General features: G+C 45.1%; 1 protein-coding gene and 1 long non-coding RNA gene across 2 annotated transcripts; both read left to right on the top strand.

Moving 5' to 3' along the window:
• Positions 1 to 2,774: 2,774 nt before the first annotated feature.
• On the top strand, positions 2,775 to 5,042 carry LOC137482773 (uncharacterized). Its single transcript, XR_011004203.1, has 3 exons — positions 2,775 to 3,247; positions 3,960 to 4,077; positions 4,979 to 5,042. It is a non-coding gene; the product is annotated as an uncharacterized lncRNA (long non-coding RNA).
• Positions 5,043 to 7,975: 2,933 nt separating this feature from the next.
• On the top strand, positions 7,976 to 17,384 carry IL13RA2 (interleukin 13 receptor subunit alpha 2). Its single transcript, XM_068205378.1, has 9 exons — positions 7,976 to 7,991; positions 8,330 to 8,481; positions 10,569 to 10,722; positions 11,207 to 11,327; positions 13,036 to 13,220; positions 14,342 to 14,499; positions 15,266 to 15,410; positions 16,047 to 16,149; positions 17,036 to 17,384. Exons 1-9 carry the CDS (start codon positions 7,976 to 7,978, stop codon positions 17,076 to 17,078), a joined length of 1,077 nt encoding a protein of 358 aa, XP_068061479.1. The 3' UTR covers positions 17,079 to 17,384.
• Positions 17,385 to 18,243: the final 859 nt, after the last annotated feature.

The following is an 18,243-nucleotide window of genomic DNA, read 5'->3' as shown; positions in this document are numbered from 1 at the left end:
AGTCCCTCATCCCAGCATCTTGGAAATAGCTTATTTAATGCAAGTTCTTTAAAAGAGACTGATTTCCCTGAAACATGAGACAGTTAAGAGGCTTTTATAAATCATCCATTTTCCATGCCACTGGCAATTTCAAAACTATTCTTCTGGATCAAATAAAACATGCTATTTTATACCAAATGGTCTGTTCATAGCTGGACCCTTTCCATTTTTATTTTGGTGATTATGAAGCTACTTCTAAACATGGAGGTTGCAAAGTTGAAAGCTTTTATTTTGAGCTATGGCATCCCAATATTTTAACCTAGGTTTACAATGGATTGCTTGACAGAACCAATTTAGCACAAATGGGACAAATATATCAAATATATTTCAACCAAAAAGGATTTGACCCATTTTTTATATTTAGCTCCATTAATGAGCAGTTTGCCAACTGCTTTGCCATTTGAAATGAAGTATTTCAGCAGTGATGCTGCTGTTCCTTTATTTCCTCAAACAGAAGCAGATTTTTACAGTGGGGCTTTTTAATTTCTTCATGCAGCTGCATATCTGTTATAGTCCAAGAACCCAGCTCAAGGGATTTATGGCTCTTTGAAACCTCTTTAATAACCTTTACAAGCTTGCATTCCATTTGCTTTAGTGTTTTTATTAATCTTGCCCCCACAGAGGAGCTGTGAGCCTCTGGGAGCTGGCCAGGCTCTGGGAAGAGGAGGAAGCTGAGATGTTCCTGAGCACACAGTGACTCCAGGGGTCAGTCACTCAGTTGACAAATCCTAAAAACTCTCATTCATGAGCAAACCAGACCAGTCAACTTCCAGATACTGTTGCAGCAGGAAAAGGCAGACAATCAAAGGGGACACAGTCCTTGTGGCTTTGCTTTGCTCATTGCTGGGCTCAGTGGAGCTTTGCTGCTGACACCAGTGGTCTCCAAAGAAAGGTGGGCACAGGGGACACAGGGAGGGGCTGAGCCCAGCCAGCAGTGATGCCACCCGGCTCAGCTTATTGCACAGAGCTTTGGCAGGGCTTGCTGGTGAGCCAGAGCTGGTCTGGTTTTATTTATGTCTTCTTCCATAATCTTGTCATCACCTTATGATTTTTTTTTTTTTTTTTTTTTTTACACAACAGTTGATCCACTGCCTGTCCCTGCCCTGACCTCAGGACCCTGAGGCTCTGGTCCAGCACACGCAGGGATTGTCCCTGCCTGTCCCACAGCTTGTTGGGACACTGCTCACAGCTACAGTCAGTGCTTGGAACCAGACAAGGTCTGAGCACGTGGCCTGTGCAGAGCTGTGCCCTGGACCACTGATGTCTCTCCCACCCACTGAAGTGCTTCCCCCCAGCTTTGCTGGAATGGGGCATGGGTCCTCTCCAGTGTGTCCTCAGCTGAGCTCCTCCAGGACCAGCTGGGTTGCACCAACACTGCCAGGGGGAGGAACAGAGATGGAGGAGCAGTGCCAGCACAGTGGCACAAGGAGAGGAAGGGAAAAGCACCTCCAGTTTGCAAAGGGAGTTCTTTTGGGCAGGACATGGCCAGAGCAGCTGGACCAGCAGGTCCAGCACAGACTTGCACCCTATGCTCCTTCCCAGGTGCTCCAGTGCTGCTGGATGTGTGGTGGAGCTCTGCTGTTGCAAATCCCAACTATGCATTTTTTCCAACCTAATTTTCTCAGGAATTGACCCAGTTCTAGCATTTGGGAACTGGTATTCACTCTACTGGCAAATGTTTCTTATTTGTTTCAAACAATGTGTCCAATGTGACCTTTTCTTTTTAAATAGCTTACACAATGGGAATACGTTAATGCTAAATTCTAATCTTGCATAACTCTAAAAGCAGGGCCATACATTTACCAGCAGTAAGGGACTTTTTCCCCCATCCTTTGCAGGAAGTAAGAAGGAAAAGCCAGCAATGTGCAATTTCAGTGAAAGGACAACTCACCCATAACCTCCTTATCCCCAGAATTCACAGGGCTCTCAAGGCAACTGTGTTAGCACTACGCATTTCTGCATGTCTATGCACATAGAGAAATGGAGAGGACACCTGACAGATGGAAAGGGGCCTGATCCTGCCCTTGCTGCTCCAAAACATTCCCATTGACAACAACTGGGAAGTGACAGCATATGCATTCGGCCTCTCATCAAGCAGTGATACCATAAGTCCTGTACAGGACTTGGAGGACACTTTTCTTCCTAACAAGAAGCACTCCTTCAGTTCCTGATGCCATTTCTCATGCTCTTTGTATGCCTGAACTCTTTCCCAATATGCCTAAATTTGGCATTGGGAAGAGTCAGCCTGAGCCACAGCCCGTTACTTGTCAGGGCATGCATACCACAGCTCTGCTCATCCCAAAACATCACCTGCCCACTGTTCCTCCTGGAGGGCACTTACTGCAGTTAAATTCCTGCAGCTCACAGGAGGCAACACAGCTTTGACTGACACATGTATGACTGGCAATGACCTTGAATGATCCTTAGTATATCAGCAGGAACCATCAGATGCATTTCCAGCAAGGTGTATTTGGCAATAGATTTCTCACCTGGGGTAAACCAGGTGTGGTTGAAGCACTCCTTGCAGAGTTCTCCAGGTTGGGGCAAGGGAGGTCTTGCAGGAGAGGAGGGATGAATAAATTGGGTGACAGGCAAGGCTGTACAAACTCATGGCTAAATGCCTGGCCACAGCAGAGGGGAGGGGAGAGGAGAGGGATAATTCACCGTATTTCCAGCAGAGCCCCAAGCGCCAGGAGAGGCTGGATTTGTTCTGGAGCCAGAGAGATTATGGGAATGCTCTGTGGTGGGTCACACTGAGGGTGGTCCTGGGGACCCCCTGATGGAGCCACCTGGATAAAGGCAATATGTGGGGCTGCAGTGAGCCAGGGGCTGTGGCTGCCAGCTGCTGGGGACAGCTGCGTGTCACCAGCTCCAGCAGACAGCCTGCACTGATTCTGCCATTTGGTTTTCATCTTAATGAGTCACTTCAATATTTCAAACATACCTTTGATCCACTTGAGCACATAACAGCACAATTAGCACCAGCACCTCATAAAACCTAGCAATGTTCCCTCTGATGCTTAGTAAAGCCTCTGACTGTGTGGCCAAAGCCATCCCATTGCAATGCAACATCTGATCCCTGGGGAGCACACAGAAGAGTCTTTAAAAACCACAAGATTTCTGTGAAATGCAATACTTTGAGCCATGAAGCTGCTGAGGAGCCCCACACTCCAGAGATAGATGGGCTCCCACGCAGTTAGAGGTCAAGGTAAGAGCACTTTGATGATTTTAAACCTCCCTGTGAAAGCATTTGTTTATTTTTACTTGCCTTCTGAAATCATATGAATGTATTCAAATAACCGTACTGGAAATGAAAATAAGTTCTCTGTGCTAACATGCACGCATGATCCTTGGATGCTGCTGCTCACCAGTTCTGAGGTACAGCTGCTGCTTCTCCCAGCTCGGCAAGGCAGCTCTCCTTTGTCACTGCACTCTTGGACCTTTTAGAAACACAGACCCGCTGTCTACAGGTTTGTACTGACACTAGTCAGTAGTCACTAGTCACTGTGTTTGATAGGTTAAAGAAGTAATTCCTCTGATTTCTCTTGCCTATACATTCTCACTTCACAGTGAAACAGAAAAATTGCTGCTATTGCTGTAATAATAATAGTTATGTAATAACTATAGTTATGTGATGGATTTATGTGATATAATAGTTACAATTATGTGGTGGACTTGGGAGATTTGATATTAATTTAAATTGAAAATTTGCTGTTAAAATTGGTGTGTATGTTTAGTTGCTGTTATGGGTTGCCAGCTTGAATTTCTGGTTTATTTTAAACACATACAGATACACTGGCCAACATAACCTGTCTCCTCCTCTGGCTCCCCTGAGCCACTTCTTCCAGTGATGGGGGGTTTTTTTGGCTCCAGTCCTCAGATTTCTAAAGATCCCTCTGACTTTAAGTTCTGTTGTTCAGCTGAGCCCTAATTTCCCATTGCTGCATGGTAGCTGTGGGTGCTGAGGAAGAAGCAGCTGTGCCAGAATCTAACCTGGGATTTCACCTGCTTAAGACAGGCTTGTGTCGGCAATATAAAGTGAGTTTGTTTTCTGAATAGATCTCAGTGATAAATTGCATGCTCACACTGAGCCTGCCAAGTTCTTACTCAAATGGCGCTCAAGCAATGGCCTCAAGGTTCCAGGAAGATTAATGTTTCTATCTAGATATATTTATATACCTAGATATACCTGTATCTAGATCTAATCTATATCTCTTTCTTGTCCTCCATCTCTATCTAATCTATACCTACACCTGTATCTATATGAAAAAAATTAAAACCCTGTCAGAATGCATGTGCTTTCTGGCATAGGGAAGCATGCTGAGCTGGGGTATCTGTAGGCAGTAATTTCTACCCACCTTTAGCATGAAATCTGAAGGAAAGAGTAGTCCCCTCCCTGGAAACTCTGCTCCTCTCCCTCAGTCCCCATCTTCCCTCCAGCAGACTTGCAAAGAAATAGAAATTTGTCCCCTTCAAATATTGCCATGACAACAAAGAAGAAATTTCAAAAACATTCCTACCATTCCTACCAAGTCCTGAAACAGCAAAGGCAAAAGGTGGGGGTAGTTGCATACGATGTGTCTAGATAAGGCAAGGCTCAGGCATTCTATTTTCATTTTTTTTAAATGAAAGTATCATTGGTCCAAGGCACTTCCTGTGGCAGGGAGTTGAATCACTTTCCACAGAAGGCATGAGACAGAGGGCTGGTGATTGAAGTACTGACACCCATCTGCAGAGTGTATGTAGCTGGCCAGAAACTATTTCAAATGAAGCCACGTTTAGCCATCACCAAAAGTTGCAAATAGAAGTCCCCTGGGAAATAATTAATCAGCCTTGGTAAATAAGTAAAGCCATGCTTATTGTAACACTGAGCCTGCAGAGGGAATACCAGGGCTCCAGGGTAACGCTGAAGCCTTTTAACTCTGCTGTGTCTCCACAGCCCCTCACAGCCCTGCTGCAGGACTGCTCTTCTGACCAGCACCTGTCCAGTGGGACCCCTGACCTCTGATGGCTCCCTGGAGGCTTTCCGTGCTTGCCGTGGCTCTGGTGTGGGGCTGGGTGCTGGCCTCCTCCTCCCCCAGAACAGGTAAAGCCCAGCGTGCTCTTGTGTCACTGCTTGGTGTTCACTTGGGTCCTCTGTGGAGTCTGTCCTTCAGCCAGAGCTTTTCTTCTCTGTGTGTGCATTGCTATGTAAGTGGCTGGTTTATAAACATGTAATCCATGGTCTAAATATGTTATGTGTTTAGTGGCTATTTTTCTATTTGAAAGGAGAAGAGACTGCCTTTGGTGCACAGCAAGTATATATTTTTGATAGAGTTATCAAATATAAACACTGCTATAAATGCTCATGAGCATGGTCCCAGACAGAAAGACTGTGCTAGGTGTAAGAAACACAAGGCTTATTTGTACTTGGAAAGTAACACTTTTAAGAGAATACTGCTCTGCAAGCTATCATTGATGGCAATGGCACTTCAAGCACCCTTTGGTTCCAGCCCTCGAGCACCTCTGCTGCACTGCACCTGCTGGCTCTTTTGTCATCTGGCAGCTGGCATTTGCACCCCGAGAGATGCTGAGCAGGTCTGGCCCTCCCTGATGGAAGCAGTGCATGGTGCAGAGGTGAGAACATGCTCAGCCATTGAGAGACTGTCTGTCCTGGTAGCCAGCACGCACAGAAAGCTGCCACAACCCCCTGTTGGAATAAGTCAGGCAGGGCTCCATTTTCTTCATGTGGGAAAAGCCAACTCTTTATTCACATAAGTTATTTTATACAGTTTTCACAGACCTTATGTACAACATCTATTGGCTGGTAGTTTTCTTACTACTCCATTTATTGGTCAGAAGATGATTTGTGTGTACATGCTAAGGTTCAGGTTGTTTACATTTTTCTTTTGTGGGTTCTCATGGAACGGATCTAATGTTTCTGCAAGTCTACTTATTTTTCACCCAAGAATAGGTTGTTATGTTAACAAACCATTCATACCGAGATTGTTTTCACATGGGAATTTGCAAAGTAATAGCTGCACTTAGAAGAAAGGACAGGCCAGCTATCAATCCAGCAGAGCAGGCCTGATTTTATGTGGCCTCTATTTTATAATTCTTTTACCTGTCTATGACAACTCCCCTGCTGCCATGCTGAGCAAAGCCTGCTGCTTTTGAAATGGGCTTCAGAAAACATGAGGGTCACCTCCACCTCTCTGAGCAGCACAGGGAAGGGCAGACATAGGGGGGGGAGGGGGGCAGGACGGATGACATTTGGGGGACACCTGGTAGGCTTCTGTTGGTCCACTGGAAATTAGGTGGAAAATTGCAAACCCCACCGGCATGTCAGAGGGCATGGTGTGGACAGAAGTGGTGGGGGGCAGCTGGGGACAAGCAGGGGTTTGTCACCAAAGCAGTGATGCTGGTGGCAGAGTGCCCAGCAGCCATGAGAGGTGGCTATGGGGGCTGTGGCTGTCTCACAGCCTGACAGCATTACCTGACTCACCACCACAAACATCAGGGGCAAAAGCTGTTAGTTTGGTTTTTTCCAAGAAACATCCAGGAGCATCTTTCCTTCAAGACTGCATGATGAAATAGAGCATTTCTAGTCCTGTGTTCTGTATGAGTGATGTGGATGTGAGTGAGACTGGTAATGTATTATTGTGAAAATGAGAAACTGCAAGAGGCAGTGCTGACATTTAAAAAACAATCAAATCCCAGAATGCAAGCAACAAAGAGAAGTTTTTCTGTTCCCTCTGAAATCCAGTCAAAATTTATTTTGCAAGAATTGCTGTTTACAATTACAATTGTTTTGAAAAAATACTTCTGTTTTGCTCAAGCTCAAGATATAAATGAATTTCAGAGCATTCTCCTATCCAGATAGGAATTCCAGTTCTGACCAATCTAATCCTCTCTTGACAGCTTATCATGACAAAGGCTTTTTGTTTCCTTGTTTGCTCTTCTGTGAGGTTCAGCATTTATACCTTGGGAGGAACCTCCCAAGTGCTTGGTCCAGTATCATCTAAATACATCTAAATACATCTTCTACTTCACCATCTAATGTAGTAACAAATCTCCCATGCAACTTCACATACTGGGAAAAGTGGGATTTTCAAACTGCTGACTGGAGTGTGTTTTATTTGGGAAAATTTCTGTAGAAGAAACAAATCCTCCAGCAATGTACCCTGCAAACTTTCCAGGGAGCACATTAAAGCTGGATTTATGTCACCATCTTCCACTGAAAAATATCCTTATGATCTGCTTTCACAGTGGATTTATTAAAAGAATCAAAGAAAAAAATGGTGTAAATCCTGATGAAGACATGAAAAAGGTGTTAGAGAAGCCAGTGATCTGAAAGCCAAATTCAAAGGGAGAATGGGGTAATTCTGGACTGAAACTGCCAGGACATGGGCTCCAAATTCCTGTGAAATAAAGTGTAGCATGCAATGAATATTTAGAAACCAAATGGATCATTTCACCTCTAGAGAGTGGAGAAAAATGACCTTTGATATTGACAAAAATTTACTTTGTTTCAGCGAATAAAACTGAGCAGCTAAACAGTTTTGTCATGTGAATGACAACTCCATATAGAGCTGGACCTTTAGGACACATCTTAGGATAGAATTCATCCATACTTCCTTATTTATTGACACATACCAGCACCTTGAAATACTTTTTATAAAAGCCAGATCAACTGTAAAGGCACATTTTTGTATAGCTGATAGATGTCTAAAATAAGAATGAGTCTAATTCTCTGCTTTTTACCTTTTTTTCCTGTTTTTTCCCCAATAATCTTTAATACACTTGAAAGGAGTATTTAAAGCAATAGTCGTGATTTGTGTCTATTATTTTAAAGGAATATAAATCCCCCTGACCTTATGCTTTGATCTGTCATTTTGTGTTGGTGGATGTGCTGAACACAGTGTTTGCAGAGATAAGTGTCCTTGAAGGTTGGTAAATGTCAGGGGTTGAAGGTAAGCAAATACAGGACATGAAAGGTCATCCCAGGACAGTAGTTTTGCTTAAAACATCTTGGAAAAGGGTGTGAAAAGGTGGTGTTCTGTGTGCATTTTCAATGATCATTGAGTGCTTTCTTTAAGCACCAGCAAAAACTGGATTCTGGGGGGTGGGCAGGGGCAGAGCTTGTGCATGTTTGTTAAACAGTCAGGGCTGCAGCAATTCCCTCCACATCCAGCAGCTGCATTTCAACAATTCATATCAAAGTATCACACTGACAAGTTTCATGACTGCTTTGGGTTTGTTTTCTTCACTTTGACATTCTGTTTCACCCTCTACTCTGTTTTTAATGTAGTTGTTCCTCCACGAGACCTTCGGATCACTGACCCTGGGCTCCTGGGTTCTCTTGATGTCGAGTGGAAGCCTCCGCTCCACGTCCAAACCTTCAAGAAGTGCACAGTAAAATACAATTTTGAATATCGCAACACTGGGGATAGAGACTGGAAGGTAAGGCAAAGCATGAAATAATCCTCCCAAACCAGGGCTATTGTTCTGCCTCTACTTCCTGCATAGATTTATGTCTGCATTTCAAGCAGGAGTGAAACTAAAGCTGTTCCAGTTTTCCATAAAAACCCAGACTGTTTCAGTGGTTTGAATGGGAATGTGTTTTGAAATGTAACAGCAGCAGCAGCCAGTGAAGGGGTTCTTTCTGTCACAGGGCTGGGTGTTTGCTGCCCAAAATAATTCAATAACATTCCTCATTGTAAAACGAAAAAAATATTACACTTTTCTAAAGCATTTTTATGGGGCTTGAACTGAAACAACAGATCCTTAGGGATGCAAAGCAGTGAACAAATAAAAGTTGAATTTCATTAATTATCCTAATGCTCTAAAATTCCCTCTATCCAGAACTGTGTTTCTAATTACCATTTACTTCTCTCTTTTAGATGTGGTTGACTCTAACTCAGCTCTTTGATAAAATTGTCAGTCATCTCTCATTGATGTGTAGCAGGGTGGTAGCAGGCACGACACAGGAAGGGTTGTTGGAATATATTTTGTGAGTACTTAGAATATGAAAACTGCTGCAGGGTTAGGAAGGTAAATGGAACCGGGAGAGGAGAAACCCAGCTGTTTGGTTGGCACAAGGTACTGAGGAACGCATGAAAAACATGCTGAGGATCTCCCTCAACAACCTAAAATACAGATTGAAATCCTGAAAGAAAAAGGGATTTTTTGCACAATCCTAAGGGAGGAGAGCTAAAGGGCTTGCCAGCTCAAGAGACCAGGGAGAGAGAAGGAGCACTCAGTCAGGCTGGCAGTGCTGTGGAGCCCAGCTCTTTGCTGGAACGGGTCACCCGCTTCACCTGCTTGGGGCAGCAAAACCAAGGCTGCCAGGCTGTGCTCAGCCACCACAGAAATGGGGTTAGACCCAGGCACCCCATAGGAGCCTGCAGAGGGAAAAATCCTATTTCAGCTATGGATTGCAATTGCAAGGGCATAGAAAGCGGCTCCTGGACCTGATGCTGGTCCATGATGCACCTCATGCTCCCAGCTGTGCAGCATTGTGCATCTGTGCAGATCCCTCCAGGATGATTTTAACTGCAATTTAAAAGAAAAAACATATGCAGTTTCAAAAAAAAAAATCCTGAAATAATAAGTGATAAAAGTTTCTTATATGAGGCAGATGTACAGACTAGGGCAAAATCACCTCTGACTCCTTGCCAAAAATGTTGACCTCAGATAAGGTCACAAAGAACAGTCAGGCTGAAGAAAATCCATTGGACATCAGCAGAAGATGATCAATGACAACATCATTGATATCTGTTAGAAATACCTGGCTCACCATAGCTCTCACACCTGGGGAGTGCTGAGGACAGCCTGACTGTGAGCTGTGCCATTGCTGTTCCCACTGCAGGACACAGATGCATTTTATGGCACAGATGCATTTTATGGCACATTACCTCTGTCCTACGTGGGCTAACGCAACACTTTGTCTCATCATTTGTTGTAAACCTTGTCAACTTCATTGTCCTTGCATAAAGTGAAGGGGAGTAAGTCTGAGTGAAAAAAAATCAGAAAAACCTTAAAAGGGGGTGCTCAGAAAGTCCCACAAAAGGCCAAGCCAGGTGGTGCATAGTGGTGGGTAAGGCTGTGATGCACTGCCTGGCTGCTGGTCCACCCTTTCGGGGGCTCCTTGTGCTTCCCACAGGAACCAGCCTTAAAAGACTCATTGTTCTTTCTGTTTCTGATTATTTCACACCATTAAAAAAATGCCTTTTATGTGGATTTGTGGTGGTATCCTCCTCAGGCTGTCCACAGTGCTCCTTGCTGCTGGGAGTCCCATTAATCAGCCTGCTCTGCCTTGTCCTGGCTGTGTCCTGTGGGGTGAAGAGACTCACATCCAGCAAAACTGGGCACAGCAGCTGTAAATTAATGCTGGAGAAGCACTGGGCATGTGAGGCAGGACAGATATATAAAGAGACAATAAAGCACACAAATGAGACTATTTGCAGCTGGAGCAAGGGCAAAGATACCTAATTCTGCAGCCCACTTAGTGACAGAAGAGGTGCTTAAAAAGTCTGTCTTTCAACCAGGTTATTTTTACTAGGAAGCTAAAACTCAGAGTTGGATTTGACCTCAGCAGGACTGCTGAAGTGAGGCTGCAGACACTGCTCAAAGGACAGTGTACAGGTGATGTGGAGGTGCAGAGTGACTGGATTTATGCAACCTTTCAGATCCCACCACAAGGTTAGGAGCGGTCTGTGGTACCTGCTGCAGTTTTGTGCTTTGCATGAGTCTGTTGCATGAACGAACCAGTGCTGGCTTGAGAGTTCCTGGATGAATAAGTTATTGCAGGGCTTGCTGATTAAGACATTAGAGCAGCTCTGTTACCAAAGGCTGTGGTTGTGGTTACTGGATACTTGGGGTTTGTTTCCATCTGCCCATGCCCAGTCTCTGCTCAGCTGCCCTGCAAGAGCTCCATTGCTGAATAAAAAGGTCAGTAAAACGTCTTTCTGCTCTAAGGTGGACTGGCTTTTATGAGAAACAGAGCACTTGGCAGTAAAACTAATAATTCTGACTGGCTGACTTTTCCTTTCTTTTTTCCTTTCTTTTCTTTCAATTTTTTATCTTTCTACTGCAGCACACAGTGGTTCAAATGCATAAAACTGTGTTTTTGCTGCGTCCGACTGGTACACTGTTAAATAGTGATTATTTCCTTCTCATTTGACAGGAAAACTTGAATCAGAGGTCCAGAATTTCAACTGCATCTATCATGACTGGGAATACCTGAAGTGCACCTGGCAGCCAGGTCTCCTCACACCTCATGGTGTACATTACGGGCTATATTATTGGTATGTAACAGAAAAATAGGAAAACATCCAGGCAGTAATCAAGTGAACCACTCCGAGTACAAAAATGCCACAGTAAATATGCTTTTATAGCTGGCAGTGCTATTGTTCAGTTCACCTAGAATGAGCCAAAATAATGTCCCAAGCAACACAGGGCTTCTGGCAAGAAAACACCAAAATCTTTCTTACTTTCTTAAAATCAGACCCATGCTGATCTTTACTAGGAAATGTCTTCTCACTTCCTCCTTTCCTTTTATTCATCCCCAGGAGGTGTTTTCTGCATGTTGTCCACCATAAAGACTTGTGCTTTGTCTTTTCTAAACACACCTGGATAGCTCTGGCTGCACATTTCCCATGATCACAGTGCACATATCTCAACTGGACAGGATTTAGCACAAGACTACCAAGCTCAGTGAACCCTAGACACAGAGTGGAGCTTCCCAGCAACTTAGAGTTTTAGTGTTCAAATATATTTTCATAGCCTTAGCACATCCCATACAAGCAAACATGCTTTCACAAGGTAATAATAATACATAATTCTCAGCTCTTTCTTTCAAACTGGTGCCTAAATTCTGTTCTGCAGGAAAAACATAGCTAGAATTAGTGGTTTGGAACAAAGTAAATACAGTATTTGTGCTTCAGCTCCTATGATATTATGGAAAGGATGACTTAGGCTGTGTTTCGTGCCACTGGGCTATGTGAAGAAAAGCATAGCTGCATTTTAAACAGGTTCCATGTAGTTCTTGGAAATAGTCTTCAAAGCAGAAGTACCAGTTCAAAACCATTTTGCTAACTGCAAAGATCTGCTTGAGGGAAACCATAGAAATGCATGATTCATGCCTAAAAGGAAAACAAACACTAAAAAAACCCAACCTTGATCCAATTGCCTTCAATAAAACCAGGCATTTGGATCTGGGTCCCATTTTATCATAAGATTGGGCGGACACCACGGCATCCTTTGATCCCTGTGAGCAAATTTTTATACTACTAGAACATGAAGGTTTTCCCCCAAACATAATATGCTGTGCAAGGAGACTTTCATTAGGTCTGGAGTACAGGGGCCAAATTCAGCCCTGTTGTGAGGGCATAAAGCAGCAGGAATCTTAAAAGGCAATATAAAACACCAGTCAGTATTTCCAGGATGCAGCCAGCAGCTCAGCTTTGGAGAATGGCCCCCAAAGGCGGAAGGGACAGGGTTGTGGCTGCACATTAAGTGACAAACAGTAAACCCCTTCCTAGCAAACCCTGAGTTTCCATGTGCCCATGGAGAGCCATGGGAACTACCTGCAGTCAGCCAGAGCAGTTCAGCAGCACTCAGTACATTCATGGCACACGTCACCTGCCTAAAAACTTCATTTTGGTTTGGGAGGGGACCTTTCTTCAACTCCAGAGTCTGTTGCTAATGATGCAGGAAGGGCCCTAGAAGAGCAGAACTGTCTCCATGAGTAGAGGCCAGATCCTTCCCCAGCTCCAGCCTGGCACAGCCTAAAAATCAACCTGAGAAGCTGTCTGTGCATGTTAATTTGGGTTTTTTCTCTTGTCCACACTTTTGCCATAGCAGGAGTCCAGGTGACTGACCCACAGCACTGTGCTTTGGACAAATGCTGGGATATGGGCAATACTTGAGGCTTAGGTCCAATCTTATAAGAAATGTCTTACTAAGTAGTAATTTATTTTGGTTACTTTTTTCGGTTTCCCTGCCCACTGCTAGGTATGAGGGGCTGGAGCAGGCAGTGCAGTGTGATCACTACATCCAGGATCATGGCATAAACCTCGGCTGCGTGCTACACAACCTCAGCCAGGCAGAATACCAAGATCTGAACATTTGTGTCAATGGCTCAGCAGCAGCCAGTCTGTTACGGCCACTGTACACCACCCTTCACCTTCACAACCTCGGTAAGGAGGGCAGGGAAGTAATAGGGGACCCTCGTGGCCACCACACACCCTAGGCCCACTTTCTGCATTAGGGGTCTCAATTCAATGTGTGCTTTTGTAACTGGGTGGTTAGAATGTGTGCCTTTTCCCCCAGGGAAGGGGCTGTGGCATGTGCCAAGCAGGACTTCAGTTTCCAGGACTGTTTGCAGGCAAACAATACCACCCAGCACAACCCTGGAGGTCAGTGGGTGCCTCCAAGTGCTGCATTTGGCAGCTGGACAACTCGGGACATAAATGGCCTGCTGGGCATGTGGCAGAGCATCTATGGGGTTTTTTGCTCTAGCAGCACAGTCACAGAGATATCTTTATTTACTCCTGCTGGAATTGAAACCACTGCTGCACTCCTTGCATGCACAAGGAGAAATCTTTGGGCTCTGCTGTTCAAACCAAGCTAAGGTCTGGGGTGAGCTGAGTACAAGGTGTGATGGGGTCTGTCAGAGATGGATTTCAAACCCGTGAGAGACAGGAGGGAAAGGGAACAGAGCACTGCATGATTTGCAAATATTACATGTACTCGGTGTTTGTTATGGTGTAATTTATTAAATGCACTTACCTTGTTGGTGCATTTGCCTACATGCCAGAAGGACAAATAGCCAGTCGTCCAGCTGAGCCACTAGGCTAGTAAGCAGGATTTTGGAATTCAGTTAGTGCTGCCACGTGCTTTGTGTGTGGCTCTGGGTATCGGACATAAATCAGAGCCTTTTCTGTGATGCAGAGTGTAGGGCCAGCAGAGTGTTCAGGGTCACTGCAGGGGCCGAGGCTGCCCCGGCAGCGCGGGGAGCTCTGGCGGCCGCCAGGGGAACGTGCCAGGCGCAGCTCTCACACCGCCGTGTTTCTGAACCCCTGCACCGCAGCCCAGAGCAAGGACTCCGTCCCGCCTGTGTGTCAAGTTAAAATAAACAACACATCCTCCAGACTCGGTGACATCTTGCTCCTCCAGCATCGTGGCTGAAAGTCAGGAGCGCTCAGAAATCCCATCAGCGGGGAAAGGGGACAGAGGCTGGCGGTGATTAACTGCAGCCTTTCAGCCAGGAGCTGTCCGAGTGCACCTCTTGACCTTCTCTCTTTCTTTTCCCCTCCAGCAAAGCCCTCAGCCCCGGAGCAGCTGGTGGTTTCCGTGTCTGCAGCCGAGGAGCTGCTGGCGGCCTGGAGCCCCCCGGGCGGGCGCGTGCCGCCGCACTGCCTGGAGTACGAGGTGCAGGTGGCAGAAGACGCGGGGCAAGCCGCGGCTGCCTGGGCGGTAGGGACAGTACCCGGGGTGTCCCAGGGAGGAGAAGGGGTCGGGCAGCCGTGGCCGAGCCGGCAGTGGGGGGCACAGGCTGCAGCAGGGTGAGAGTTACCCCGGTGGGAATCGCTGACCGGCTGCTGCACCGCACACGCTCCTCCTTAACCCCCTGACCTCCAGCTGCAGCTCTGCTTTAGCAGGAACAGAGACCAACAGGAGGCTCCAAGCGAGCATTTCCTCGGACCTCCTGCCTGTTATCTCAGAAAACTGTCATCGAGGAAATTTAAAGGTTGCTGTGGTTTGTTTCTTTGACTAGGGTGGCATAACTTGGACCAATAAAACTGTAATTCTAATCTCTCAAAAAGAGTGGTCTGGGACAGAACATATCTTTTATGCATGGTGCTTTTTCCTTGTATGTTTTCCAGCTGCAGTTTGGGGGCAAAACCAAAAAGGGCTAATTAATCATAGGGGACATCTCTTTTTTAATTGCCATATTCCACTCATGAGTCTACTTAATTAAAAGAAAGATTCCATAAATTAACAGGCATAAATGGCAATATACATGATGACACCTCCAGAAAGTATTTTCAGTAGATTTGTCTTCATAGTCATGTTATTTGCATTAGCTTGCACAAAACTATTGTGAAATCATTTAAAACTGCCAAAAGATAATCCAAAGGTTTACAGAACCTGGACAATGTGCAGGAACATCAGGCCACACCAGACAGATCCTGGTGGTGGCATGTAATTCCTTGATATATTTTTCTGCTTTGTTTTTCAGTTTGTGTCAACCCAAATGGAAACTGTTGTAACAATTTCCAGAGCAAATCAAAGCCACGTTTCATGTGTTCGTGTCAGGGGGAGAGCAAACATTTTTTGTGCAGACCAAGGCTTTTGGAGTGAATGGACACAGGATTGCTTCTCTGGTATGGAACTCAAAGTAAATGGTGTTTCTTTTATATGGTTTATAAAACCTGTTTGGTGCAAGTGCTGATGGCTGCTCAGGGACCTCTGCACTGGAGGTGGGCTGCTGGCTTAGTTCCACCTTTAACCTGCTCCAGCACAGTGATTCCTGCAGCTTTGCATCTGCAGTGCACTTAGCAGGTGAGCCCCAAAATATTAATGCTTCTGCAGCAGCACCTTTCCCTGCTGCATGGGGACAGCTGGGATGGAGGAGTGACTGCTGAGCAAGAGAGGGCACAAGGCACTTGCCGTTTCTGGACAGGGCATCCTCCTGGCTGTCCTGCACCACAGATCAGCTCCTCTGAACCCTGTAGGCGCTCTTGGGCTGTCCTCATGTGCACTGCCTCTGCTGCAAGGTGCAGAAAGCAGGGGAGAGGCACTTAGCAGTGACTGCATCTATGCACCAGAGATAGAATACCCTGAAGGAGGATGTAACCCCAACCAGTAACATATACCTGTAACAAACAAACAAATAAATAAATAAATAAAAACATGTAGGGTAATGTGGACAAGATGAGTTTGTGTCTGAGCCAAAGCTTCGTAGGAGGCAACATAATCCATTCTAACATCTTCTTATTTCCTGCCATTTATCTTTGCAGTGTCCAGAAAAGAGGACAAGGAGCTATTTGTCCTCATTCCAATCATCCTGAGTTTGTCAATTACCCTCATAATATTTATGTTGATTGGCCAGTGCAAGAAAAGGTAAGCACCAAGGTAGCCTGTCCAAGCAATGTGGTTTTTTTGTTGGTGTCTCTAACTATTTATAGCTACAGTTGTAACTAAAACATCACATTAAATGTCTAAGGGCCAAACATTAATAGATGCTCTAAGATTGGGCAGCATACAATAGTTCATTTTCAGTAAACAACCTTTGTGAGTGTGTCTTTTTTTGATATGAAATGCCCCTACAGCAACCCATAAACTCACTGCAGAGACACAAGTCCTGCTCATAAGAGCTGCTTCTGTTAAATGCAGAAGTAACTTGCGTGCACAGCAGCACAAATAAAGCTATTATCATGCCCCAAACTCAAGAGCAGAGATTTGTCCTAGCTGTGTTAAAGCAGCACCATTTTAATGGGCTAACTCCTCATTCTTTTGGCAGTCGCATCCCAGGTGTTTACATTCATGTCAGTGATGACACGAGGGAAAGCAGATGAGTGGGTGAATTTGTCTGGTTTTACTGATGATAATTTCTTCAGGTCTTGAGATAACTGATGCCCCAGTACTGATAACTACTTTATTTTCCTGATGGCTATGTAGCATAACCAAGCAGGAAGCTTTTCTAATAAGCCTTTCAAGGCATCACTCATGAGGGGGAACTGGCTCTAGAAATACCCTTGTGTGGTCCTCAGAGATGAACTGACACCTGTTTGCAGTCCCAAACACATACTCCTTCATCTTTGCTGTGCATCTGCCTTCCAAATGTTTTGGTTTGTGAAATTCAAACAAACTGTAGATGCTAGTGAGAAATCTGTAGAAAGCAAATGCTTCCTGCATTGCCACTGGGATGTGGCAATGTCTGACAGGGATGCTGGAGCACGTCCTCAGCTCTCTCAGTGTTGGGAATAACAGCCTGTGTCCCTTTCAGATCCCCAGCAGGAAAGCCATTGCATGCATCTGTGGGATACTAACTGCCTGTGCCTGCTGTACCGATCGTGTTTGGTGGGTTGCTCATGGAACCATCCCAAGGACAGCCGAGGAGCCCTGAGCTTTCTGCAGCCCAGGTGGGTCTTCCCTACCTGCTGCCACTTGTGAAGGCAGTTGTTGCAATCCCAGTCCTTAACGGGCCCAGGACAACTGGAGGGGCTTAAACTGACTGCAGGAAAACTGGAAGAGATCTAAACTGACTCTGAAGCAAGGTGTTTCTGATAACAGGACAAGGGAGAAAAGAGAGGCAGTGGAAACTGCCATGAATAAAGATAACGTGTTGTTCTGTGGGCTTGCTTGGGTTTTTCTTTTATGAGGACTCCAGAAATCTGTCAGCAGGACACACACACTGAAGGGCAGCACCACACATACAATGCTACACATGTGCAAACAGCTGCATCCAGTCCCTGTGCCCACCTTTCTCTCACCAGGTCTTCCCTGTTCCCAAATACTCAGCCTGCTGAGAGCATCTAAATGCTGAACAAGAGCTACCTGAGCTATTAATTTCATCAGCTGATATGCCTTATCTGTTGAAAAGCTCAGGTGCAGAGGCCTTGAGAGAAACTTTTGCTATAAAGAGGCATGACCACAGCTGCTGCAAAGGCCAGATGATTCAGAGGAGAAGTGAGAGGGTCACTCCAGCAAATGTGACATGGGAATTTCTCTAGGAATTGGACATTGGCATCAGAATTCAATGAAGCACACCTGGTGTTTCTCAACACCATGTAGTCAGGTGATGAAATTGCTGACTGATTTTTTAGGAATCATTCCCTATGATAATGATGATAGAAAAAAAAAAAAAAAATTAAAAGCATCACTGGATGAGATACCCTTTTCCAAGCCCATTCTGGGCTTTTTTGCTTGAAGAACTAACCAAGGCAAACACAGGGCTTTAGTGTGGTTTCATTTCATTGGAACAACCCTGAAAATGTATTTTCTTGAAGGATCATTTATTCAAAGTGGGAATTTCTAATGAACAGTGGAAGCTCAGAGAGAAAATCAAGTTTGTGTCAATCAGCTATGTAAAGAGCCATACTAATCCAATCAGAAACAAAACAACACAACAAGTGTTGGGTGCAAGCAGTTGGATGTGTAAGACATCCAACTGCAAAATTATTCAATCACTATCAGCTGCTTCCACTGCTAAAT

Source organism: Anomalospiza imberbis, chromosome 14, assembly GCF_031753505.1.
Source record: "Anomalospiza imberbis isolate Cuckoo-Finch-1a 21T00152 chromosome 14, ASM3175350v1, whole genome shotgun sequence".
In the NCBI taxonomy this organism is placed as follows: domain Eukaryota; kingdom Metazoa; phylum Chordata; class Aves; order Passeriformes; family Viduidae; genus Anomalospiza; species Anomalospiza imberbis.
Note: the sequence above shows the minus strand (reverse complement) of the source record. Positions and strands in the feature narration are given on the sequence as shown.

Coding starts and splice junctions, on each gene's coding strand:
- IL13RA2 (XM_068205378.1), top strand. Junction 13,221..14,341: donor CCTTCACCTTCACAACCTCG/GTAAGGAGGGCA, acceptor TTTCCCCTCCAG/CAAAGCCCTCAGCCCCGGAG. Junction 15,411..16,046: donor GACACAGGATTGCTTCTCTG/GTATGGAACTCA, acceptor TTATCTTTGCAG/TGTCCAGAAAAGAGGACAAG.